Source organism: Eumetopias jubatus, unplaced genomic scaffold (genome assembly GCF_037043125.1).
Source record: "Eumetopias jubatus isolate StellerSeaLion01/CBP00866 unplaced genomic scaffold, mEumJub1_p1.0 scaffold_7, whole genome shotgun sequence".
NCBI lineage: Eukaryota > Metazoa > Chordata > Mammalia > Carnivora > Otariidae > Eumetopias > Eumetopias jubatus.
In genome coordinates this window covers 142322123-142350034 of record NW_028274813.1, presented here as the reverse complement: position 1 = coordinate 142350034, position 27912 = coordinate 142322123, and the positions used below count along the sequence as shown (strand labels likewise).

Below are 27912 nucleotides of genomic sequence, written 5' to 3'. Positions count from 1 at the left end.
GATTAAAAAAAAAAAAATCCATTAATGATAGTTATTTATACTAAAGGTCTATTCCCTGCATTTCCCTCCCATTTTTCTTCCTCCCTTCCTCCTTTCTTCTCCCTTCCCTCTCTCCACTCCTGATCTGGTCATATGGTTTATGGCAGTGTTACATCTCTCAGTGGCAGAATTCTCAATGAGAGATTTTGTGGTGAGCTGTCATTTTTCAAGTAGAATAATGAAGAAATTGTTGGCTTACCCATCGGCTATTTAAATGTATTTCATTAAATATCTGTGCACAATTTTTAGTGCACATTGAGGAAATGTCATTTTGTTATAAGTTCCTATTTTCCAGATGGAATTTGCTTCTCTAATCTGTTTAGGAAATTGGAAGGTGCTGGTCTGTTTCAAAAAATTCATTCATCCCTTTCAATCATTAGTGGCTTCCTTTGTTGTTATCTCATATTCTCTTATTTTCATTAGAGCTATAATCCTTTCCAGCTCACTTACTCACCAGTACTGTTCTACTAATTGCTATTCATTCTACAATCATCAGTTATCATTCAGTATAAAAGTGAGAAAGCATGAGCTAAGCGCTCTGTGAGCATTGGTATTCTGCAGAGGTTTCTGGGCAGACTCCTTCCATGAAATTTCCCTACCTCACGTAGATGTGAGACAGAAGAGCAAGTGCCTTTTAGAATGGAACAGTCAGAACCCAAATTTCTCTAATGTATGCGTGCTCTTATTTTAGGTAACCGAATTCAATCCTTTGATGTTCACCAGCGTAATCGAGTGTGAGAAGCCAAACAACGACCTGACTAGGTTTCGTGGTTGCATGTGAGTATTGTACATATGCCTGAGCTTGCTGTTCTGTCACGCACAGTTCAAAAATACACATTTAATATTTTTTGCCCAATGTGTAGCCTTTTAGGAATGTTGCCCATATCTGAGCCTTCTTGGTTCTTATGGGACCGGTTTGTAAGATCCTGTCAGCAGTAGAAACTTGCCCACACTGCCTATGATGAATAATTACTGCCTTTCCTTCCTCTAGCTGGCCTGGGTAGGGTGAGAGGAACAAGGGAAGTATGGTGCACTGCACATGGCCCCATTAAATGGAAGCATGGGGGCCACCCAGGAGGAGCCTGGCTGGGCAGCTCATTCATTCATTCACTTAGGTATTCAGTCACTGACTATTTGTTGAGCCTCTGCTGCATGATAGCCCTGTTGAGGGCTCTGAGAGTGATGCTGTGAAATGACTAGTAAAAAAAAAAAAAAAAAAAAAAAATACTACCTTCATGTTTATTTCATTCTAGTTTGGGGAAAAGAGAGACAATAAACAAACAAAAAAATAAGTACAGTATATAACGTGTCAAATAGTTCAATCCCTTGCTCCAAAAGGGAAAGACAAAAAAGGTGGATAAATGACAGGATTGGCATGCTGAAGCTGGGCTGTGGGTACGTGGGAAATATTTGCTAGTCTCTCTACTTTCATGTTCATTCAGAAATTTCAATAATAATAATTTGTGTATGTGTGTGTAGTCGGTTGGCTCGGGGGGAAAAATGGCAGAGGAGAGGGAGTGTCAGCATGGAGTTGATGAGTTGGGTGCCACAGCTGTTGGGGGCAGCCTCACAGAGAATGAATGTGATGTGTGTGCAAGAATATGGAGGACTTTAGGTTTGGCCTACCCTGACTCGCTGGTTGGCCTCTTGGGGCCTTAGTCTGCTCTCCCAGACTTGGGTCTCCTGTGTGGAGAATTTGGGGCCTTCTCTCTGCTGGCTTTCCCGCCTGAGGTGCGAGCTGACCGGTCTAACTGCTTTGTGGTCCAGGCACAGCGTGGCCCCACAGACATGTGGGGGTAAGGCAGGGTGCTCTGCTTCTGGAAGTGGGCTCCATTTCCAAGACCTCTCAGCGTATGTTTGAATCTTCGGGTTCACTGGCACATCCAGCATTGTTGAGTGTGCCCACGCACAGTAGACTTCCTGTCATACTGCGGGGTGATCAATGAATGAAAAGTTTTAATAGTAAACGGTGAAATGTGGGTGCTGCCAAGAGAGGACCCAGTCACACACCAAAATTGCTGATCCATGTCTGAAGATCAGAATTTGGAAAATGTTAGGTCACCCCTTAAAGGAACCAATTAAAAGAAGATAAAATTCATTAAGAAAAATGTTAAAATGTAGTATGTAAAATTTAGAGGGAGAATACTCAACTACTCATATATAACTTGGCTGCTGTGGATTTTCCACCCTCCCATGGCCCCCTGGGCCGTCTTCTGTAGGCCCACTGATCCATTGTCCCCTGGACTTCACACATGGCACCATTCTCAGCACCCCTGTGAATCTCCATGGCCACATCAGCTAAATGGAGCAGATGCTGGGTTTCCAAAGACCCTGAAATAACCACCTTGAAGGGTGGTGAAGGCATCCTCTAGGGAGAATAGTCTATGCACATTCTTGCTCATAGGGTAATTTTGGAGGGCCAACTCTACCAAAGAAAAAGCGTAGACATCCTTTACCAAAGACTGTACTCCTCTCTTATGGTCTGTCTTCTCTTCTGTGAGGGTTCCTCCAAAGCCCCTGAAAGATGCAGGACTCCTGTGCTCTGATGACTATTCTCACACTTTTTGCCTGCTCTTGAATTGGATTAACACTGAAGGGGATTCAACCCTAAGTCAGCAGCTGTCAGTCCTGCCCTCTAGGAACTACTTTCATCATAGGCATATTAAAAAAGTCCAGCTTCGTGCTGAGGCTGGCAAGCTCTGGAGCCCACACTTTCTAGCTAGATAAACTTGGGCAATCTGCTTAACTTTATTCATCTGTATAATGGGGAGGATCACGGGAGCCCCCTCAAGTCCTTGGGGCAAAGTTTAATCAGTTTAATACCAGAAAGCTTTCAGAAGGGTGCTTTATAAATATTTGCCACTATTACGGTCATTGCTGCTATTGTTAATATTACTTTTACAGATAATACCACAGAGCATGGAGATGAAAGGATCAGGAGAGAAGTATAAGTGAGAACACGAATGTATCCAGGGGAAGAGGTCCAGTTGGAGAGGGAGGGTGATTTGTCTTCAGTGTGTATATTAGGAAAAGCCATAGAAGGAAGGGAATGGTGTTTTGAGATTTCCTGAATTTGAGGAGCTGGCAAGTGCCTCAGGTGGAGTGAATGTGTGCCAGAACTTCAGGGGAGTAGGAGCTAAAGATGAAGATTTGAGGACCCTCTGCCCAGAGGTCATGTATGAAGTCAGGGAAGGGGCCTGGGAACATGAAACAGAGGGCTAGGGAGGAAAGGAAAGGAATAAAGACAGAACAACCTCACAGTCAGGACCGAGCATCCTTGGGTGTGATAGGGGTGTGGTTCCATGGGCAATGTACAATGGTGGAGGCAGAACAGGGACATTCAGGAAAGATCTGCATGCCACACTCCAGGGGCAGCCCAAGGAACGGGAGGGCCACACCATCGGAGTGTAGATGCAGAGGGGCAGAGTCCAGATTGCAGGAGATAGAAGGAGAATTATATTTTTCCACTACTCTTTCTAGAAACATGTCTTAAAAAGGAGGAACAGGGCCAGAGATAAAAGCCTCAAAGAAAGGGGAAGGACTTTTATTAGGAAAAGAGAAGATAACAAAAAGCTAGGCTGGTGGAGATCTCCATGTGGGCAATGCTGACTTTCAGGTTGTGGGAAGTTGGTGATCAATGAGGGGTAGCATCCCTTGGTTCTTTGCTCACCCGCAGCACCTGCACCACCTCCATGCCCAACCCTCAGCTGACTTGGCCCCCCAGCCACTTCTTTCTTTGGAAGATGGCTGCTTGAGTGGGCGTCAGTTTGGCCCACAGCCAGCCAGGCTTACTCACCTTCTCCAACAAATGTTCCTAACATGAGTGACCTCACTGGCTCATCTCCCAAGAAAGAAAGGAAAGAAGGGCAACACCCTGCTGCATGAATCTTTCCCCACTCTGCTTTCTAGGTTTGCCATGCTTTCTCCTTACTTTCTCCAACAAATTGTCCTGCACTGAGGCTCACCTCTGAGCCTGGTCCCAAATCCTGCTAGTCTAGGTGCTGCCAGTTCAGACCAGTGCATACCTAGACTGTTGTTTAATTGTGATTTACCATTTCTACCAAGCCAGGTATTTTGGATTGGTCACTGGAAGATCAGGGTGCCGATGGGCCTCTCTCCCAGCAGGCCAACTCAGGCAGGGTCTCTGGAGTGGGGCACAGGTGACTGTGTATTAAAGTTTCTCCCTCTGGTGCCTCTGTGGTGCAACCAGCATGCGCAGCCCTGCCCCCCAGCCAGGCTGAAGTGCTCCAGGAAGAGTGAAGGGAGTGGAGGGCAGGTAACTGGAGTGTCAGGGGAGGGGCCTGTTCCTCCCCTGAGAGAAGGGAGAACCCAGTTCCCATACTGGTCCTTATGCTCAGGGCTGGGCCTAACTTGGGTGATAGATCTGCAGTTCAGACCCAGGGAGCAGATCAGCAGCCAGTTCCCTGGTTTGCTGGCTTGCTGGATTTCATTATCTGCTGAGGATGGCCTCCCTTTAGCCTTGACTCAGCTCTGTGTCAGCAGCCTTGACCTGCTGCTCTGTAGCCTCACTCCAGCCGGGGAGCCCAGGCCAAGCCCAGCTGCCATTTATACCAGCAATACCAGTTTCACTCATATTTGGACCAGCCAATCTGAACTCAAAACTTCAGCCATTTGCACTTAAAGAGACCTAAGCTTGGGTTTACAACAAAAAGACCCAAGTCTGAATTCTAGCTTTGCCCACTCACTGGGCAAATTATTCTGCATTTCTGAATGTGGCTTCCTCCTAATGCTGGAAATAACAGTGGCTGACATGAGACTGGAGGAAAAGAGTATGGGTGAAGCATAAGGTGAATTATTTTTTTCTTTTTTTTTAACTGTTTTTATTAGTATACAGGTAAGAAAATACAGAAACTCTAAGATAAGCTTAAAATATCCCAACAAAAAGTAAGATCATGTATTTTGAAATTAAGAAAGAAAGAAATTCACTGTGTGCAGGGCAACAATTCAAATAATCTTTTAACTATCTGTGAAGGAAGCATGAGGTGAATTAGAACACGTCATGCAAGAGAGTGGTGTTAGCCATGGTATGTGATTCCACTGCGATGAAATGTCTTCACTAGGAATGTTTTTAGAGATAGAAAGTACATTAGTGATTGCCAGGGTTTAGGAGTGGAAGGGGAATGGGGGTGACTGCCAGTGGGTATGGGGTTTCTTTTTGGGGTGATGAATATGTTCTAAAATTAGCTGGTAGTGATAGCTGCACAACTCCGTGAATATACAAAAAACAAAAAAACAAAAACAAAATGCTTAACCATACACTTTAAACGGGTCAATTTTATGGTAAGTGAAATGTATTTCAAGCTGTTAAAATTTAAAAAAAAAAGTGTTAGGAGCTTCATTATTCAAGTGAGCATCAACCTTAATCCTCACTGTTGTTTAATACAATCCCACAGTTAAAAACTAGTGAAATCCTGTTCTTCACCCCTACGGGTGCCCTCTCCCTGCCCTAAGGCACTGCAGCCCAGAGAGACCCCTGTGAATGGATACCAGCTCAGTGGCCAAGTGCCCCAGCAGCTCAGGGCACCTTGTTCAGCTGTGCTCAGCCAATGTCATGGCATATGGTGGGTGACCTTTGAAGCCACCAATCAAACACTTTCATTTGCCTTTAGGAATAAAGCAGAGAGGTTGGTTGGTTTAGTCTGGTGTAAAATTCCATTTCAAATTGTAAACCCAGGTTCCATTTCTGATCCCAAAGTCTTCCACAGAGTAAGTCCTGAGCTCCCTCCCTGCATGCTGCAGAGCCTTATATGACCACATAGGGCTGGAAACCTGCCATTGCAAACCTGGGCATGCTTGTTGGGGTAGCCTCCCTACCCTGCAGATGACACGATCCATCACCACTGTCACCCTGTAAGAGGTAGAATCAGAACCTGTTGTAGGAGAGCCCTCATGGGCCCTCACTCCTCCAGCCCAGTGTCTGGACAGAGCTATGTGTGGGCTTATGTCCAAGATGTACTCACTACCAATGACCAGGCATTAAGATGAACTATAACTGTACCAAATGGATTCATTAAAACTGGAAAATAATTATTTTACCTTGACACCTTTAATTGACATATTTACATCTCAAGAAAATCCATTGTCACAAAACACACAATTGGGTTATTTCTACACTTAGGTTAGATAAACAAAAACCTGAGCAACTATTATCTTAAAGAAAATTCTGCCCAGGGTTTGGCCATGGAAGGAATTATCTATTATTTCTTTCTCCCTACCTCTGTGACTCAGAGTTCCCTTCGGCCACAGATCTGACACTCAAATTCACTTAAGTGGAGGGCGGTCTTTTTGCTAACGTCATTTGAAACAGGAGTGGGTGGAGCCATGAGAGTTCATAGCAGCTGAGCTGTCACCACCGTGAGGCCCAATGGTCCCAGGGCAGGAGTGGCCACCTGGACTCATGTCAAGAGGGTCACCTGGAGAGCCTCCTAGCCTTGGTCTAGGGACATTCCCAACCCAGGATTCACTCCTCAAAAGGAGCCAAGGAATGAGCTCCTCATCCTCCCTTGCCTGTGTTCACTCCCCTGTCCTTCTGACATAACCATTGGATGGACCCAACCTAAAGTTGAGGGCAAGGCAGCCTCCAGCATCTGCCAGGCTCTGAGGTAGACATCAGCAATGCTGAACAGAATAAGATTTGAGGAGCTCATATTTAGAAGTGGACACAAACAAGGAGGCATCAAAGAATACTGCAGAGTTTCCTGGCTGCAGGGCCTGGGGAGCTTAACCCAGAGAATCTTCCTGAAGGCTATAAATGTGAGTCCAGGCTAGCAGGCCATGCTCCTCCAGGCTAACCAGCTACATGGGTATGAGAGGCAGCATGGGTAGAAGGATGTGCACTGTGAGGTGGCTGGAGCCCAAAGCCTGGATAAGAAGGGCCCACAAAGGTGCTGCAGAATTGGCTGGGACATGTATGTCAAGCATGAAGAAGTAAGGCATTCACAGGATGCACCCAGGAGAAAGCAAAGTTCAGATGCACACACTGAAAGGTTGCCCTGGTGACTGTGTGAGAAATGGATAGGAGGGACCAAGGCTGGTGGCATCCAGGCCAGCAAGGGGTATGTTACAGGCTCTAAGCAGAGAAATCCTGAAAGCCTGAATTAGGGCGGTGATGCACAGATGGAGGGAGAAGGAGGTGGATTCAAGAAATAACCAGTGAGGAGGGTAAAATTAAGGACTGCAATTTGAGTGGGTGTAAAAATGAGGGAGGAGGGGTCAAGAAGGGCACACGAGGATGCTAGTCAGGTGACCAGAGTGAGGGTGGACCACTATCTGGGGTGGAGCAGGGAGGAGGGCCCAGGTGCTGGGGAAGGAAAGAACTGCTGGCTGCTGTCCAAGGTCCCTGAACTCGCACCCTACTGCCCGTGGCCCTGGGGGCAACTGGGCAGCAGCAAGTACACCTTGCATCTAGGTGTTTGAACTGATGGATTGCTACCCTGTTGCTGGTCCCTGTCAGCACCTTCATATGCTCAGAGGAATGAGCCTTGATGCGCAAAACTCATTATGAACAGCAAGTGCTCATAGGGAGACACGACATCTCTTGACATCTCCTGAGCAAGAGCAGTCTGCCGAATGCTCGTGAGCCGAACTCTGCCATTTCCCCAGGAGCCTACACGTGGCCCTTCCCAGTGCACAGGACATTCTCACCAAAGAGCTCTCTCATCATGCTTGTACTTTGGAACAGTTTTGATTTAGAAGAGATTGGTTTGATGAGTCAGGAGCCCAGGAGACTTGAACTAGAGGCTTAGATGAAATGTTTAAGGATGTGTCAGTTCGTTCAGGCTTACCATAGACCAGGCAGCTTGGACAACAGAAATTTATTATCTCGCATTTCTGGAGGCTGGAAGTCTGAGGTCACAGTGTCAGCAGGACTGGTTTCTCCTGAGGTCTCTCTCCTTGACGTGCGAATGGTCTTCTTCTTCCTGTGTCTTCACGTGGTCTTAACCTCTACGTTTGTCTATCTCTGTGTCCAAATTTCTCTTTATAAGGACACCAGTCACAGGGGTAGAGCTCATCTGTATGACCTCATTTTTTAAAAAGATTTTATTTATTTATTTGACAGAGACACAGCGAGAGAGGGAACACAAGCAGGGGGAGTGGGAGAGGGAGAAGCAGAATCCCCACTGAGCAGGGAGCCAGATTTGGGGCTCTATCTCAGGACCCTGGGATCATGACCTGAGCTGAAGGCAGATGCTTAACAACTGAGCCGAGGTTCCCCTGTATGACCTCATTTTTAAAGACTCTATGTCCAAACATGGCCACATTCTGAGATACTGGGGGTTAGGACTTCAACAAATGAATTCCAAGGCAGAGAGCACACCTCAACCCATAATAGGGAGGTAGGTGTTGAGAACAACTCAATGGGGTGCATCTTCCTGGAATCAGGCCTCATCCCTGCTTGGCCCTGGGTCTGTGTTGCCCCCAGAGAGTACTTTTCCTCTCAGAAGTCCAAGGCAGGGCTTCAGCTTTTCCCTTGTTCTCCAGTTGTCCTGCTGGAGCTTGGCCTGCCTTGCTCCCACTTCTAACACAGGGGCCATCCACTCAGGAAAGGCCATTCCTGTCCATGAACTGCCTGTCCTTATGGCAGCAATCTTCATAGGGCTGTGCAGCCCCTTGTAACCAGCTCTGGTCTGGTGTGGTCTGATTAGAAAGCACAATATCGCTGGAAAGTATGTTATGTCAAAGAAAGCTTAATATAAAATATTTTTCTCATTTCTCTTCAGTTCATCTTTTATTCTGAATAAGCATGACTGGAACTTTGACTCAAACTGTTTGTTTTTTACTATTGTCCCTCAGAAATAGTTTCCATGTCCAGCCAAGAGAACTGTGGCCACAGGCATCCTCTCATTCCAGACACGGGAATGGTGTTTTGTGTGTACCATCTTATGCATGCTGGTGTCCTGATGTATTAGCCAACAATGAGGTTTCCAGTCTTCAATCTTTTTTAAAGAAAAACCTGTCCTGGAGTTGCCAAAGGGGAGGGGGCATTGACACAGTGTTGTTTGAATACTCTCCTGTGTTCCTTGCATGCCACCAGAAGAATTGGTGCTGTATCAGTTAAATAACAGGCTTGTGGAAAATACATCCTCCTAGCATGAATTCTGGCTTTTTCTTTATGATTTAGCCTCTCTTCTTCACCAGAAAATATATTCATTTCCCTGGTTGTGAAGAACATGGATTGTGTCTGAGATTGTATGGTGTCCTGCCCTTCATGACAGCAACCAGGGTCCAGATGTGGCAGCAAGTATTATTTCCCCAGAAACCTTGTGTACTTCCTCTGACTTTATACTCCCCAGAACAATTCTGTCCATGTCACTGGCAAAGCGTTAGGAGGTGGTGGGAGGGAAAATACCTGCAGGTGTCCTTGGTGAGCTTTAAGAACCACAGAGGAGTCTCAGCTATGTGTGGCGGGGAGGGGTGGGGAGACTGTCTACTGATGATGCGAGAAGATGGCTTTTCTGAAGTCCACTTTAGAGGCACTGTCTGGTAGCTTAGGCTGGGCCCCTGCTCTAGTTCTGGAAGCCTCCAAGGCCTCCCCTTGTGTGTTCATCAGGCTCCGGGACCAGATCTGTCCCAGTGTGATCCTAGTATAGGGTGATTCTGGTCAGCATGGATGATGATGAGGCCATCTTTAGTGGATCGAGAGGACAAGTTTGAAAACCAGTGCCTTAAACTTGGACTATCCCTCTTACTCAAAACAACAAGGAAATCCAATTAATAAAATGGAATTTACCACATTTCAAATTTAATATATTAATATTTCTAATAACTTCATGACTTTCTATAAGAAGGATGTAGAAAATATTGCTGAAACTAATACAATTCCCTTTTCTAAATCTGTTGCATTTCTATACACCAATAATGAAGAAGCAGAAATAGAAATTAAGGAATCAATCCCATTTACAATTGCACCAAAACAGTAAGTTACCTAGGAGTAAATCTAACCAAAGAGATGAAAGACCTGTACTCTGAAAACTATAAAACACTGATGAAAGAAATTGAAGAGGACACAAAGAAATGGAAAAGCAGTCCATGTTCATGGATTAGAAGAACAAACATTGTTAAGATGTCTCTATTATCCAAAGCAACCTACACATTTAATGCAATCCCTATCAAAATACCAATAGCAGGGGCACCTGGGTGGCTCAGTTGGTTAAGCTACTGCCTTCGGCTCAGGTCATGATCCTGGAGTCCCTGGATCGAGTCCCGTATTGGGCTCCCTGCTCAGCAGGGAGTCTGCTTCGCCCTCTGACCCTCCCCCCGCCTCATTCTCTCTCTCTCAAATAAATAAATAAAATCTTAAAAAAAAATACCAACAGCAGTATTAACAGAGCTAGAAAAAACAATCCTAAACTTTATATGGAACACAAAAGACCCCAAATAGCCAAAGAAATCTTGAAAAAGAGGAGTAAAGGTGGAGGCATCACAATTCTGGACTTCAAGTTATATTACAAAGCTGTAGGGGTCAAGATAGTATGGTACTGGCACAAAAACAGACATAGATCAATGGAAGAGAATAGAATTGGACCCACAACTCTTATGGTCAACTAATCTTTCACAAAGCAGGAAAGAATATCCAAGGGAAAAAAGAGTTTTTTCAACAAATTGTGTTAAGAAAACTAGACAGCAATATGCAGAAGAATGAAACTGGACCACTTTCTTACACCATACACAAAAATAAATTCAAAATGGATTAAAGACCTAAATGTGAGACAGGAAACCATTAAAATCCTAGAGGAGAGCACAGGCAGTAACCACTTTGGCATCAGCTGTCACAACTTCTTACTAGATATGTCTCCTAAGCAAGGGAAACAAAACCAAAAATGAACTATTGGGATATCATCAAGATAAAAAGCTTCTGCACAGCAAAGGAAACAATCAACAAAACTAAAAGGTAGCCTATAGAATGGGAGAAGATATTTGTGAATGACATATCTGATGAAGGGTTAGTATCTAAAATCTTGGAAGATCTTTTTAAACTCAACACCCCAAAAACCAATAATCCAATTAAAAATGTCCAGAAGACATGAATGGACATTTTTCCAAAGAATACATGCAGATGGCCAATAGACTCATGAGAAGATGCTCAACTCACTCATCAGGGAAATACAAATCAAAACTACAATGTGATATCACGTCATACCTGTCAGAATGGCTAAAATCAACAACACTAGAAACAACAGATGTTGGAGAAGATGTGGAGAAAGAGGAACATTCCTGCACTGTTGGTGGGGATGCAAACTGGTGTAGCCACTCTGGAAAACAGTATGGAAGTTCCTCAAAAACTTAAAAATAGAACTACCCTAGGATCCAGCAATTGCACTATTAGGTATTTACTCAAAGAATACAAAAGTACTAATTCAAAGGGATACATGCCCCCGATGTTTATAGCCGCAATATCTACAATAGCCAAATAATGACGGCTGTATCTACAACATATCTACAATAGCCAAATAGTGGTCAATCAATTGATGGATAAAGAAGAAATACACACACACACACACACACACACACACACACACACACACACACACACACACACAGGAATATTACTCAGCCATAAAAAGAAAGAAATCTTGCTATTTGCTAATGTGGATGGAGCTAGAGTGTATTATGCTAAGCGAAATAAGTCAGAGAAAGACAAATACCATATGATTTGACTCATGTATGGAATTTAAGAAACAAATGGGCATAGGGGAGAAAAAGAGAGAGAGGGGCAAACCAAGAAATAGACTCTTAACTATAGGAACAGACTGATGGTTAACAGAGGGGAGGTTGGAGGAGGAATGAGTTAAATTGGTGATGGAGACTAAGGAGTGCACTTGTGATGAGCACAGGGTGTTATACTGTATATAACAGTGTATTGTATATTGTAGACTTGAAAGGAATATTACACTGGATGTTAACTAGCTGGAATTTAAATAAAAACTTATAAAGAATAATTTGTGTATTTGTGACAACACAAGGTACTGATGAGAAGCAGTGTTCTCTATGATGAGCAGGAAGTGGGCACGAGACCAAGTAGCAACCTTCCCTGGCCAACTTCTCACTCAGTCTCACAGTTCCCAGGTCTGCCCTTTCTAGCTGTGGTCTGTCCCTGTGATGAAAACAAGCCTGATGCTGACACCAATTCATACATGTGGGTTTTTCCTACATATCAAGCAATTCTGTGACACCAGCTGGGTGTCCTATAATTTAACTCAATTCTGACACTCCCTGGAGACTGTGTCAGATCTCACAGGTTAAGGCTCAGTTCCACAAGATTTCCTCACTTCTGATGCCAACTACAAGTCCATGCTGTCACCTGTTCTTCTGACTGATCTGCTATAAATCAGAGGTTCCCGTAATCACCTTTTCAGGTTCAATTAATTTGCTAGAGCATCTCACAGAACTCAGGAAACAATTTGCTTACTGTTTACCAGTTTATTATAAAACAATATGATAAAAGATACAGGTGAACAGCCAGATAGAAGAGATGCATGAGCAAGGAATGTGGGAAGGGGTGCAGAGCTTCTGTGCCCTCTCTGAGCATACCACTCTTCCAGCACCTCTGTGTGTTCACCAATCCAGAAGTTCTCTGAACCCCCTACTATTGGGATTTTATGGAGGCTTCATCACATAGGCATGATCAATTATTAACTTGATTTCCAGCCCCTCTGCACTCTCTAGAGAATGAAAGGTGAGGCTGAAAATTCTTAAGTTTCTAGTCATGGTTTGGTCTTTCTGCTGACTAAACCGCATCCAGGAGCCCACCCAGAGTGGCTTCATAAGAACAAAAGATACTCCTGTCACCCAGAAAATTAAAAAGGATGTAGTATCCTCTGTCAGGAAAAACTGGGTTCAGAGATGCTCCTAGTGCTCTTATCACTTGGGAAATTACAAGAGTTTGAGGAGTCCTATGCTGGGAACTGGGGTCAAAGACTAAGTACTAGAACAAAAGATCCTCCTAGCACCCCCGCAGACCAGGGTTTTTAGGAGCCCTGTGTTAAGAAGAAGGGGCACAGACATATCTGTCTTACTATTTTACAAAGCCCATGGACAAAACAAACATCAGGCTGTTGAGCAACCTCTAGAAGCCCAGTTACGAGTGAGCACCAGCTCCCTCTCAGCTCTTGCAGAGATCCACGGAGACAAGCCACCCAGTCCTGGAGTTCCCAGCGTCCAGGCCTTCCTTCCCCAAGGTAGTGCTCCTTGAGCTGCAAGGTGCATGTAAGCATCCATGTGATGCCTGCCTCCTGTTCCTCAACAGCATACACGACAACGGGAAAAAGGCCGGGCTGTATAAAGAAAACCTGCTGCTGCGAGGATGTACCATCAGAAACACAGAAGCTGTTGTCGGCATTGTCATCTATGCAGGTAGGCATGGCTGTGGCATGCGCAGTCCGAGACACTGCTGGCTTGCCACCCATGCTGTGTGTCCTTGAACGTTGCTCCTTGCTCTTTATTTTTTTCTTTTCTGATTATAAAAGTAGCACAAAGACATTGTAAAAATTTAGAAAACCCAGAAAACAGAAAGAAGCAAAATTTCTAATAGTAGCTCAACCAAAGTGTTCTCTCTCAGCATTTTAGCTTATTTCTTTCCATTGTTTCTCCATGGTGGTTATGTATTTGGGATTCATTTCACACCCTGCAGTTTTGACTGAGCTTATCCTCTAAGTATGATTGGATGGCAGCACTGTCCTTCAGTCCAGGAGTCAGGGCACCGTCGCTCTGCTGTTGGGCACCGATTTACCGCATCCCTCACACTCCCCGTACAGGACATGAAACCAAGGCTCTGCTGAACAACAGTGGGCCCCGTTACAAGCGCAGCCAGCTTGAGAGGCAGATGAACTGCGATGTGCTCTGGTGTGTCCTCCTCCTCGTTTTTATGTCTCTGTTTTCTGCAGTTGGTAAGTCTCCTTTGTGGGTCACAAATAAGAGGGCACTGCTGGACAGCTTCCAGGTGACCCCAGTGGGCTGCCGACGACTCATTCTGACCCAGCACTCTAAAGTTAAAACACGCATTTGTCATCCACTTAGACTCAAAGGCTGCTTGCATCCACACAGGCCATGTTAGAGATGCCTAGATGAATGTTAATGTTATTTTTCAAATTTGCAACTTCTTGGATGGAAGAATGGTTTAATCACACTGGTTATAATGATTCCAGTAGAAGAAGTATTAGTAACCTGGTGATAAACTGAGAATAATTTAGCAGGAGAAGCACAAATGCTCCCCATGAGAACTTCATGAGGAAAGGAGAAAAAAGGCCTCTGGGTCTTAAGAAGAACCGAAACAGTTAGATTGCACATGGGCTGTGGTGCTATCCAGCCTCTGATGGCCTCCAGACCTGGTATGCTGCCTTGGGAGTGCCTTGCAGGGCACTGTATTTCACCTCTGGGTAAATGATCTTCACCATATCCCCCGCCCAGCTACCATTGTGAAGCAGATGAGTGTGATGTGGTCTTGGAGCTCAGTGGTGAAAGACATAGGTATACAGGATACGGAAGGGGCTTCTGTTATCAGGTGTGGGACCCAGCTGATGAAAAACTGTGCAATGCCATTGCCTTCTGAGAGTCCATGACATGTGCAATTTGAATCTGTAGCAAGGGTCAATAATGGGCAATATCCGGGGCCTACTGACAAGACTGGTGCTTTGTGAGGCACACACTGGGAAATTCCTCTTTGGGGATTTTCCCATTGGTAGCTGCCAGCACATATCCAATTTCTGCCTCATGACCAGTGTGCTTTTCAGTGCCAATAATGGGAAATGCCTGATGTGAGGAAGAATCCAAGAACCAGTGCCTTCCAGCAGTCTGACTGTGGGTGCCAACCATACCTGCCATGCGCTTTTGCTTTCTTACATGCAAGGCAGGCTAATGAGACCCAATGTACCTGTGTCCATAGTCTTACAGTTTTGCTTTACTTTGCACTAGCAGTGTCTTTTTTTCCCATTGGGTGAATGATGTTTCTTTTTGAATGTTGCTGTAGGACACGGACTGTGGGTACGGCGGTATCAAGAGAAGAAATCATTATTTGATGTCCCTGAGTCTGATGGCAGCTCTTTATCCCCAGTCACAGCTGCAGTTTACTCGTTTTTGACAATGATAATAGTTCTGCAGGTAACAGTACTAAGTACCATATGATAATTGCTTTACTTTTCTGGTAAGAACTTAAAGTCATTACACTCTGCTAAGAAGGTCCTATAAATTCTGCATCTGGGAGGACCAGAGATACACCTGCCTAATGTTCTGCTTCTTACTTTTCCCCTAATTTATCTATAGGGTCTTTTTTGGGTGCTTTTCAAGTTAACATTCTCCTTTGCTGTTCCTAAGATTCTTAGGCCTTACAGGGTTGGTTTTTGGATCATTGTGTGTGTTTTATTTTTCCATTCCATTACTTCTTAAAAAAAAAAAACCCTAAATTTTATTTTGGGATAATTTTAAGATTTACAGACAAGTTGCAAAAAATAGTGTAGAGAGTTCCCATATGTCCCTTACCCAGAGTCCCCTAACGTGAACATATTATATTACTATGCTACATTGTCGAAACCAAGAAACCAACTTTGGTACTTTGCCATAAATTCTAGATGTCATTTGGGTTCTACTAGTCTTTGCACTGACATGCTCTATCTGTACCAGGATTCAATTCCGGATATCACAATTGCATTTTGCAGCATTGGTTTTTATTATTTTTATTACTGTTACTGTTAGTATTATTAGTTCACATGCTCATGAGCAATTCCCCATCACTAACTGAGAACCTTTGCCCAAAAGGCTTGTTCAAGAGTAGAGAAGGGTCAGTGAGTGTCATGTTAGGAAGACAAAGTGCACAGAGGACCTCTGCTTAGCCTTTGCCTATGAGGGGAGCTCTACTGCCTTTATCACATGTGTTTCATACAGCAGGAACTTCCTAAATTAGTCTTTTTTATGAGTGCACATTTGGTTCTCGCTTTGTACTAGTAGTAGTTCTATGGTAGGCATGGTACTGTAGTAGGTGTTGCATTAACATTATGTTACCAGGAGAACCCAGTTAGTCTGTCTGGATATGATATTCTGAGCCCATGAACATCAGTTCAATACTGTCATTCAAAAAAAATTTAAACATTGATGTCATGAAGATTATTCTTAAATTGTCAAAGTGTAACTGTGAATATTCTTCTCAAAGCCTTCTTCCCTTTGCTCTGTATCATACAAGATCCCAGAAATTGTCCTTCAATACAACCAGCCTCTGGAAAGACTGTCTCTTCTGGACTGTGGGGTTGTGTCCACGGGATGGGCAGCTCTTGTTGCCGGGAGCCCTGGGAGAGCCTGGGGGCCGAGTGCCGCTGTGGTGCGAGGTGACTTTGCTTATGAGGACTCTGACTGTGCCATGTGTTTTTTTTTTTTTTCTCTCTCTCTCCTCTTTCCTTTCCTAGCTTCTCTCAAGCACAACTTAGTAATACGAAAATGCTTGCTTCTATCCAAGCCATGGTTACCATTCTTCCAGATACGATAGTGGATTTATGCTCCGCAGTGACACCATAGGCTGTCCTAGTTTAAACTCTTTGCCAATATCCTAATACTTTTCCAATACTGACTCTAAACCAACCTGGTTAAGCTCTTAAAGGTACAGTATAGTCCCTACTTACTTGTGGTTGTAGTCATTTGTCATTTCAATAGTTTGGACTACTACTGCTGCTCCCTGGTCCTCATAATTGTTCATGTGTATGCCTTATGTCTTCTAGGTTTTAATCCCAATTTCCTTATATGTTTCCATTGAAATTGTTAAAGTATGCCAAGTGTACTTCATTCATCAGGACACAGAGTTGTATGACGAAGAAACGGACTCGCAGCTGCAGTGTCGAGCTCTGAACATCACGGAAGACTTAGGGCAGATACAATATATCTTCTCAGATAAAACAGGCACTTTAACTGAAAATAAGATGGTTTTCCGAAGATGCACTGTGTCTGGCATAGAATATTCCCATGATGCAAATGGTGAGTCTGGGGATGGGGACTCCCAGTCTGGGCTGGACAGAGAGCCTCTGTATCAAAGCTGCATGCACATGTGCGTGCACACACAAACACACATGCACACATACACATACAAGCTTCAGGGATTGCTGATTTTTGAGAGAGAATAAAACATAGAAAGGCTGTTAGAGCAACTCAGGAGACTGAAGCAGGGCAGCATTTATAGAAGCAAATATAGAATTCCATGTTGCTGACAGTGCCCTGTTCACTGCAGTATCTCAGTGTGGTGGGCATCTGCTCAAACACTCACTTTCTGCCAGACAAGAGAACCAAGAAGGGCATTCTTGAGGAAGTCACTTCTGAGGCACCCAGTCTCTTTGCTGCACCAAAAAATGAAGAGATGCTTTTGTTGTCACCCATCAACCTCCTTGTTATTAGCTGAAAATTCTCAGAAGGGCATTGGGCAATTCATGCTGTATTTTTTCCCTTAGAAAATGATGTTCATGGAAGCTGGAAAGAAATATCACTCCCGTTTGAATTTTACAGGTGGTTGCTCCTCCTGCCTCTCTTTTCCTTACCCTTTGCTGCCTCTGTCCTCCCTGAACCCATATAGGAGCTCTCCACTTCATAAGCAGAGGGTATGACTGGAACCATCCAGCCATCTGAGCCAGGAGAGGGCACCATGATAAGGTGTGCCAGCTCTGCAACCAGCACCCCTCTCCTTCCTGTAACAGCATCTGAGAACATGAAAGTAGTCTTGCCATGGGAACAGAAGCAAATAATAGAACAGGAGTCAGTATGTGGGCTTCATTAGGAAACTGTTCTTTAGTGGGATATGGCGGGAAAGATCTGTTAGAGGCATGGGATTTTTGCAAGTTTCATGAAACCAAGAATTACGATATCCACAAAGGCCCTTTATGTAAAATTAAAGTAATCATATTAAATAGAAGACATAGGAACTTATCCACTATGTTTATTGCTTTATTTGCCAACCAAAATAAATGGTCAGTCACTGTCCACCTGTCCCCCTTGCACTCTCACCTTCCATAACTCCTCAGCCTTGTGCAGAAGAGCTCATTTTCCTGAAAGCAGAGCTTAGCCTAATTGTAAAGGAGCCAGAGACCCAGGTCTGAAGTTGGGTCAGAAGCAGCCTCTGAAAGCTGGACCTGAGACTCCATGGGCAGAGTCCCAGCTAAGATTACAGAAAAATTTTGACAGTTGTCAGATGCTTATCATAAAATCAAAGGATTGCATTGCCTCTAGAAGACACAGGAAAGCATTTCTGGTGAAGACCAAAGCAAGCCAGCCTCGCTGCTGCATGTTTGAAAGAAATGCTGTGATCAGTCATTGACATGCACCTGGGGCCAAGAGCAATGTCAGCTGTTATTACCCATGACCTGACCTCTCAGATCGCATTAGTAAAATGAATTCAGATGACTTTGGCTTTGTGCGATGAACCCAGTTCACATGGAGACTGTGGGTTTGGCCATTTCTGAACTTACGTCCCAGTTACGTTGTGTGTCCCAAATGAGGCATCACCTACCTGCTTTCTGCCTTCCCTCGACACTGAGGGCATCGCTCAGGCACTGCTGGTCAGAAACTGCTGCCTCATTGTAGACCACAGACACATCAGCAGTGGTCTGAGGGATTGCTGTGTTTAGGCTAAAATCCAACTACTGCTGTAGGAGGGTGGGATAGGCTGGTGTATCCTTCGAGAGGCTGACACCACGCTCCTAATGCACAAGCCCAGAAGCTTGACAGCACTGTGTCTGGGCTTTGTTCTTCCTTGCCATTCATTCACCACCAAACTGGGACTTCCATCAGCCAGGAGTGGGTGGGACGGGCAGAGGAGATTTGCTTCTGGGGTGAGGAACTCCCTGAGTTGGATCCTGGTGTTGGCAGTTCCTTGGCCTTGTGACCATGGGTAACTTATCTTTCCTTATCTCTGTTTTCCTCATCCCTAAAGAAAAGTCTTCCTGATGAAAGATGCTGAATATAAGACCTAGCTCACAGGACAGACCAATGCCACAGGCATGCCCAGATTGGAGGGCCCTTCTTAGCCCCTCAGGCAGGCCACCTTGTGTTAAGATACCTTGTGCTCACACCCAGCGCTGGACCTGCCCTGGAAGTTCTTAGTAATTGCTTGTTTTGCATGAGTAATCTTCATGAATAGTCTCCTTGCTTGTCTGTGATGAAACAAGCTGAACTAACTGGGGAAAGCCAGAAAAATGTGTTCAGAGCCCTCCATTAGCAAGAAGCAGTGCAGATGTACCTCGTAATTCACTGAGTGGCCATGTAGCCACAAGGATTTTTGCTGGGCAGTGCCCCCTTGAGGGCTCAAGCATAGCCATGCCATGCAGTCAAGGTCGTCTTCAGTGGAGCTTTACCTGCTGGGTCGATATCCTGGTGGCATTTGTCCGCCCTGTGCAACCCACAAGGACTGTTAGTCTCCCTGTTGGGTAGACCTTCATCCATACAGTGTAAATGCAGACAGTACCCACCACCTACCTGGCCTTGAACAAGGATTCCCCATGGTAAAGTACCATAACACAGCCTGAGAACCATTATTTCTGTGTGATTGCAGGGCAGACATTCAACATGTGATCTGTCCTGACAGCCCCAGTGAGCCAGGTGGTTCCATGACCCCAGGTTAAAGGGCAAATCCTGGAGCCAGGTTACTCTGTGGGCTAGGCCTTCACTGTCTTCCCTTCTTTTGCCCCTGTTGTCTGCTGCCCAAACCCCATTCATCACACCTAGGGTCCACCTGAATAGAGGGGGCTGTATGTGAATCTATCTGTCCCCTCCTTACTTGTTTGTGGACTGTGATGGCCACTGTGCCAAAATGCACTGGACCTGAGCTTTGGCATCACCTTGACCTGGATGCCATCTCCACCCTTTTGAGTCCTATGTACTTAGCAAGCTCCTTACGTTCTCTGTGACTCAGTGTGCTCATTTGTGCTTGGGGTTGAGAATGTCAGCCTCACCGGGTTGACTATAGGTCCAGATAGAATGAGAGCGGCCTCCATCTCTCAGTGGAAACTCATTAAATGTGGCCTTGCCTTTAAGAAAGTGAGGGTGGCAAGTGCTCTGAATCAGTTTCATTTTCCTAGTCTCCCTGTGACGTGTCACCCCATGTCCCTCTGCCCACAGCCCAGCGTCTGGCCAGGTACCAGGAGGCAGACTCCGAAGAGGAAGAGGCAGTGCCCAGAGGGGGATCGCTGCCCCAGCGCGGCAGCATCGGGAGCCACCAGAGCGTTCGCGTCATGCACAGGACCCAGAGCACCAAGTCACACCGGCGCACAGGCAGCCGGGCCGAGGCCAAGCGGGCCAGCATGCTGTCCAAGCACACGGCCTTCAGCAGCCCCATGGTGAGTCCCACTCAGAGGACGGCAGCTGCCCATGCTGGGGCAGCCTCACCTTTCCTGGTCCTGCTATTTCCCTTCATTCCTCCGAAGTATCCGCACATAACAATACAAATGAGCTGTTGCTGGGGGTTTAGCTCTGCTCAGTTAACAGAACTTTTATGGCCAACACCTTCTCCCCTCACCCGTGTATCTTTCCTGAAACGCTGACACAGCCCCTTTGCCTGGGCCTCTAAGGATGGGGGATTGCCGGTGAACTCTCCAGATGGGTGCTGGAGAGGAAGTCTGTCCTGCCAGATGAAATGAATAAAACATCAGGTCAGGATGACAACTGTGAAAAAGCAAAGCCGGGCGAGGGGAGGGGGGGAGTTTTAATTAGATGAGCCCAAATCCAATAAACTTCTTTCTCCCTTGGGGCATCTGGGTGGCTCAGTCGTTAAGCATCTGCCTTCGGCTCGGGTCATGATCCCAGGACCCTGGGATCGGGCATCGGGCTCCCTGCTCCGCGGGAAGCCTGCTTCTCCCTCTCCCACTCCCCTGCTTGTGTTCCCTCTCTTGCTGTGTCTCTCTCTGTCAAATAAATAAATAAAATCTTTAAAAAAAAAAAAAAAATCTTCTTTCTCCCTTGTCTTGACAGCTGCCCAAACATTTATGGACCATTCTGGTCAGGCAGGGAAATTTCCAGAAGTGAGTGAGTGGGGCTCTCTAAAAACCTTTCACTTCTGAAATGTTTTAAGAGCAGAGAGGGAGAATCCATTTTGGTCCCTCTGTGGACCATTTGGCCTCATTCTCTTCTGTCCTTAGAAACCCGTACAGAGGCTGCCATTACATGGCGGTCGCTGATTGGTGGGTTTATGCAGGGGTACCTGGGAGGAGGGCCCTCATGCTTGACAGGAGGGGGACTGTGTTGGAGCAAGCTTTCCTGGAATCGATTTAGCAATATGGGTCCAGAGTATTTGAAATATTCAAACTTCCTGACCTAGGAATTTAGGGATTCAGCCAAAGTTTTCTATGTATAGCAGTTTGTCAGTGAAAAAAAATGTATTCAGTGATAAAAGAATGGCCAAATGAATCATAGTGTGTCTGTTTTGAGGTTGTTAAAAGTCTGGAAAAGTTCAGACTACAGTTGACCATGGAACAGCACAGGTCTGAACTGTGCAGGGCAACTTACATGCAGATTTTTAAAAATAAATACAATACTGTATTTTCTTTATGACTTTCATAATAATATTTTCTTTTTTAAAAATTTTTTAAAGATTTTATTTATTTTGAGAGAGAGGGAGAGAACCAGAGAGAGAGCATGAATGGGGAAGAGGGGCAGAGGGGGAGAGAGAAAGACCACAAGCAGGGGGATGGGGAGAAGGAGAAGCAGGTTCCCCACCGAGCAGGGAGCCCAACATGGGGGTCCATCCCAGGACCCCGGGATCTTGACCTGAGCTGAAGGCAGACGCTTAGCCAACCGAGCCACCCAGGCGCCCCTTAATAATAATATTTTCTTTTCTCTAGCTTACATAATTGTAAGAATATAGTATATAATACATATAACAAACAAAATATATTATTAGTCAACTGTTTATGTTATCAGTAAGGCTTCCAGTAAGTAGTAGACTAATTTTAGGAGTGTCAAAAGTTATATAGACTTTTCACCTGCACAGAGATCAGCATCCCAATCCCTGCATTGTTCAAGGATCAGCTGTATATAGTGTTTTGGGGAGAATGGACACTGCCAATTTATGTATAAATTTTTTTATTGAGATATAATTGACATATAACATTGTATAAATTTAAGGTGGGAATGCAAATTAAAAGTATAATGAGACAATCACTTCACACCTCTTAGAACGGCTGTCATCAAAAAGCCAAGAGATAAGAAGTGGTGGCAAGGATGTGGGGAAAAGGGAACCCTCATGCACTGTTGGTGGGAACGCAAACTGGTACAGCCATGGTGGAAAACAGTATGGAGGTTCCTCAAAAACTTAAAAAATAGAATTACTGTATGATCCAGCAACTCCATTTCTGGGTTTATGTCAAAAGGAAATGTATAAAATATTTGATGATGTAAAATGTAAATATACAGAAAAAAGACTGGAAGGGGTCAAAGAAGTGTGTGTTTCAAAAAGTATGTATTACTGTGAGGTGATGTGATACAGATTTGTTAAATTTTCCCTCTGTCTTTTTCAAATCTCTCTGAGTCAGATATGTTATAATAACATATATTCTTAGCTGTATTATTTTATAATGAGAACATGTGTGTTATATATAAGAACATATGCATTTCATTCCATATGTAAGTCATATATTCTTGTACCAATTATACATTATTCATCACTATAAAATGGCATATGTATGTGAGTCAGATGAAGGTGTCTTTAGAGCTTATACTGAAATCAGGGTGCCTTAAACAGTCAAGCACTAAGACGCTTTCACTGGGTTATACTCACCCCTCAGTCTCTGTCTTCTTCCAGGAGAAAGACATCACACCCGATCCAAAGCTGTTGGAGAAGGTGAGTGAATGTGACAGGCGCCTGGCCACCGCAAGGCCCCAGGAACGCCCACTGGCCCACCTTTCACCAGAGCTCTCTGACGTGTTCGACTTCTTCATCGCACTCACCATCTGCAACACAGTAGTAGTCACATCCCCGGACCAGCCACGACAAAAGGCAAGCTCTGGGGTATCCCTGTGAAGCCGACGCCTTTGACCTTCAGCATGGTCCCAGTGTTGTCAGTCTAACCTTCCCAGGAGGACTGCTCAGCACTGCCTCTCAGGTTTAAGGGGATATAGTAAGGGGCTTTGTGGAGGGCAAGCCAGCTCACTGATTCTGTGGTGCCGTCCCCAGGCTACCGTGGACAGGTAAGGGGATTGGGGCCAAAGGGAGAGGAAAAACTTCTGAGCCCATGATGGGTGGGGCATATAATAGCCTGCACTGGAATGGGGCTACCCTGCACAATCTACACAGAGCTTCAGGGTTCCAGATTCTCACAAGAGAGTGGACAGGACAGGCTTGGGGCCCAGACAAATCGCCTGGACTTGAATCTTGACTTTACCAACAGGCTGAGTGGCTTTGGACAAGCCATTCCCCACCTGTCCCTTAGGGATCTTATCTGTGACATGGGGGCAGTGGTGAGGTTTTAGAGGAAGGGCTCAGAGCACACAATAAATGTATTTGATGTTAAAAGGGCCTTTAACATTGTCTTTAAAGGAGAAGTGGTCGAAAATCAATCTGAGGTTACTTAAGATGGTGGAAACATAGCAATACCCAAGTTGGTTTTTGCTTGGGTAATTATAAGGTTCTCTCTGAAGAGAGTAAAGTTTCATGGGCAGACAGGTCCTTTATAACCCCAGTGTTTCTCAGGAAGTCCTCTAGGTAAGCCAGGAGGTGTGTGTGTAGGAGGTGCACCTAAGGAGGGATGGGCATAATGCAGCTGAGCAACTTTAAATGGATAAAAACGAAGGTGCTCTAGAACTAGATGCATGCCATAGACCTGCCCCTCAACTCCCCACTCTCCCAGACCTCTTTCCCTCCTCTTGAGTCAACTCTTCTAGCAGGTTCCACTGATGGAGCCATTGGTGTGTCATGTGGGGTAAACCAGGGTCTCTGCTCTCTTCACAGCAGCATACCTGGCAGTAATGCACCCCCCCACCCCCATGCTCCTGCTCCTGCCACACTGGCCTGCAGAAGCCCCAGGGGGCCTGGTGGGTCCAGAGTGGACAAGGTCCCCACCACCCAAAGACTGCAGGATTGCACCGTCTGCCTTAGGTGAGGGCTGCTTCCTGGTGCAGCTCACCTCTTAGCTGCCTCAGCATCCTTCATCTGGCCTTTGGATTCTTCCACCACTCTATATTCAGTCCTGCTGGCATGCATCCCTGGAGAAGTGTCTGGTTTCTAGTTAGACCTGTCTGAGACCCAGGCATTGCTGCAACTACTGAATAAGTGAGAGAGATCCCAACATAACTGAGGCATGTGGTGATGGTCACATAGGCAGTGTGTTCCACATAGGGAGCAGAATATTTAATCCCCCACCCTCAGACTGCAGATGAGTAGGTCTCTGGATGCACTCCTCTTTCCACATATTAGTGAGTGCGATCTTTCAGGGTATTTGGAGCCAGTAGGCACTCCAGTGTGGCTGCTTGAATCCCCCCCTTGAATATGTAGCACATTTAAAGTCATTATAGGAACAAAAAAGCACCTTTATCAAAATTGGTCCCATGTGCCCTGCTTTACCAAATACCTGACTTTTCTGCAGGCTATTATGTAATTTACAACTTTAGTCACATGGGGAAAATTATGGAAATTTAAGGCTAACTATAATTCAATGTTTTGCTTGTTGCAACATTTGCTCTAAATCTGTTTTCTAGCAGAAAGTTAAAATAGGAATATTATACTAGCATTAGTGAACAGTACTCATTTAAATAAAGTATTGCTGTTGCTGCATCGTTGAGCTTTTTGGGACTTGAGCAAATGTATTTAACTGTTATTTTGTTGTTTTCACTTCTTGTTAGAAGATATGCGATTTATTGTGACTTTAAAAAAATGTGCTAAATGATTTGAATCCTGAATTTGTCCAAGCATTTAATTTGTTTAGAAAAGTTTTTGGGTCTGGGAGTGTTATTTAAATTTTATATGGACATAATTCAAAGGACTGTATAAACTGGTCTTTTGTAAATGCATTTTGTAATGGGGGGGAGGGATTTGTGCCAGGGTTTTGTGCCAGGTGATAGTGACAGGCATGTTTTTCTGAACCTTTTCTGCAAAGCAGTGGGACATTGCAGTGCAGGGACAGCTAGCAGAGGGGATAGTCTCAAAGCCTGCAGGTACCACTAGCCACACACTCCCTGAGTCAGTCCAGGGCCTCCGTGTGGCTACCCAGGCGATCACATTCTAAAAGAATGTATGTTGCTAATTTTTGCTTAAGTGAAATGGAAGAGGCCAAAGGACGTTCTCAAGGAAGAAATGCTGGCTCTGGTTGTGTGCCCCCAAATCTGGGAAACGGGAACTCTGTGCTCTGAGCCCTCACGGGGGAAGTGAGGAAGTGCCCTGTGGCAGTGTGGGTTTGGCCTTTGGATATACCTCACATGTCTTCTGACTGCTTCTCTTGCAGGTGAGAGTAAGATTTGAGGTGAAGTCCCCCGTGAAGACGATAGAAGACTTCCTACGGAGGTTCTCACCCAGCCGCCTGACCTCAGGCTGCAGCAGCATCGGGAGCCTGACCGCCAACAAAGCCACCCACAAGTCAGGGTCCAACTTTCTGTCCACCCTATCCAATGACAGCACACTGTTCAAGCTGGAGGAGAGGCTAGGCCAGCAAGCCGCGGCCATCGCCAGCAATGGTTATAGCAGTGGGGCTGCCAGCTGGGGCCCAGAGCACACTGCCCAGGAGCAGAAGCTGCAGCGGGAGCAGGAACGGGAGCTTCGCTATGAGGCAGAGAGCCCCGACGAGGCGGCGCTTGTGTATGCTGCGCGGGCCTACAACTGCGCGCTGGTGGACCGGCTGCACGACCAGGTGTCCGTGGAGCTGCCCCACCTGGGCAGGCTCACCTTCGAGCTCCTGCACACACTGGGCTTCGACTCTATCCGCAAGAGGATGTCAGTGGTGATCCGGCATCCACTCACCGATGAGATCAATGTCTACACCAAAGGAGCCGACTCAGTGGTCATGGACCTCTTGCTGCCTTGCTCCTCAGGTATCCAGCTCCCCTCCACTGGGCAGCACCCCCAGCTCCAGGTGGAAGTCCCAATAAATTAGCCCCTTCCCTCAGTCCCTTCCCGTTGGATTTCATTAAGCCTTTTCTAAAGCAGTGCCCATCAGAGGTTTGCCTCTCTGGATCACCCGTTCCTCCTTTGAGGGGTTTGGACTCGAATGCACTGGGGGCTGGAGGATGGAGGGCTTCGGTGCCTGAACTCACCTTAGAACAGTGGGGTCGAAGGTCACTTGGGGGGGAGGCCTAGCATCATTTTAAATCTGGACAATGAAGGTTAAGAACTTTTAGACTAGAAGTTCCAGAATGTTCCTTCCTGCTCTCTGATTGCCTGGACTGTGTCTTCTATGGAGGTTCTTACCCAGCTGCCTGACCTCAGGTCATGGTTTGTAGCCCAATTGTGGAGCTGCCTCAGGCCACAGTGAGAGCCTAGGTAGTGGAGGCTGCTGGCCTCTCAACCACCATCTGTCCCACCTTCGGACAGAGCAGCTCCATCTTAGTCTCTTTCATGTACTAGAGTTCCATATAACTTCTGTGTTTAAAAAAAGGAATTTGAAAACCACTGGTGACTGGCCTAGGTCCCCGTTTGTAAACGTGGTCACCCCTCCTCTCTACTTGGAGGATGAAGGCGTGCCCGTCTGACGTCCAGGGAGAGAGGTGGAATGGAGGTGAAGATGCTTTTGGCAGACACAGGGGTACATGCTGTGGTTCTGCTGCCTGACCTGCAGTCTCCCTGTCTGTTGTATCCTGGAAACATCTCTAGGTATAACCTGCTGTGAAAGCCTGTCCACTGGGTGTGTCCTTTCCAGAGCTCTGGGATGGAGCTAGAGAATACTTTACTTCCCACAGTCCTTTCGCCACAATCTCAGTGCCTCCGAACGGGACTCCTGGCTCCCAGGTACAGCAGCACTCTGCTGTGGAGAGGTGCACTGGAGGATCTCTGCAGAGAAAATCCTTTTCCCATGGCAGAACTGCTGTAAACAGGTCTCTGAAAACAGTTTGGATAGCTTTTCATGGCAATAACCTACCAGAGGGCAGGATTTACCTTTCCACCCCAGGGGTTCTGTGCTAGAGTGGACATAGAATCCAATTCATAGGCTGATTTTGCATTCCAAGAGTCTTCTTCATTTCCCCATTCCATAGGTTGCCTTTTGGTTTTGTTGATTGTTTCCTTTGCTGTGCAGAAGCTTTTTATTTTGATGGAGATTTTATGCTTATGTTTCCCTTGCCTCAGGAGACCTGTCTAGAAAAAATGTGGCTATGGCCAATGTCAGAGAAATTACTGCCTATGTTATCCTCTAGGATTTTTATGGTTTCGGGTCTCACATTTAAGTCTTTCATCCATTTTGAGTTTATTTGTGTATATGTATAAGATAGTGGTCCAGTTTCATTCTTCTGCATGTGGCTGTCCAATTTTCCCACCATTTATTGGGGAGAAAAAAGGACACTGGAAAAAAACACAAACACATGGAAGCTAAACAACATGATACTAAGCAACCAAAGGGTCAATAAAGCAATCAAAGAAGAAATCAGAAAGTATATGGAAACAGATGAAAATGAAAATACAGTGGTCCAAAACCTATGGGATGCAGCAAAGATGATCATAAGAGGGGAGTATATAGAGATACAGGCCTACCTCAAAAAAACAAGAAGCTCAAATAAACAGTCTAACCTTATGCCTAAAGGAACTAGTAAAAGAAGAACAAACAAAGACTAAGAGGAGTAGAAGGAAGGAAATAGTAAAGATCACAACAAAGGGCGCCTGGGTGGCTCAGTTGGTTAAGCGACTGCCTTCGGCTCAGGTCATGATCCTGGAGTCCCAGGATCGAGTCCCGTATCGAGTCTGCTTCTCCCTCTGACCCT

General features: G+C 45.5%; 1 protein-coding gene across 2 annotated transcripts in view; it reads left to right on the top strand.

The window, feature by feature from the left end:
* ATP10A (ATPase phospholipid transporting 10A (putative)) overlaps nucleotides 1-27912 on the top strand; it is a 203779-nt gene that overhangs the window by 132156 nt on the left and 43711 nt on the right. For both annotated transcript variants that reach the window (XM_088024973.1, XM_028087269.2), the window contains exons 3-10: nucleotides 731-816; nucleotides 13307-13413; nucleotides 13815-13946; nucleotides 15026-15156; nucleotides 16761-17013; nucleotides 20140-20357; nucleotides 22817-23011; nucleotides 25452-26034. In XM_088024973.1, the coding sequence (XP_087881099.1) occupies nucleotides 731-816; nucleotides 13307-13413; nucleotides 13815-13946; nucleotides 15026-15156; nucleotides 16761-17013; nucleotides 20140-20357; nucleotides 22817-23011; nucleotides 25452-26034 (1705 nt within the window). The remainder of the gene's footprint in view (nucleotides 1-730; nucleotides 817-13306; nucleotides 13414-13814; nucleotides 13947-15025; nucleotides 15157-16760; nucleotides 17014-20139; nucleotides 20358-22816; nucleotides 23012-25451; nucleotides 26035-27912) is intronic.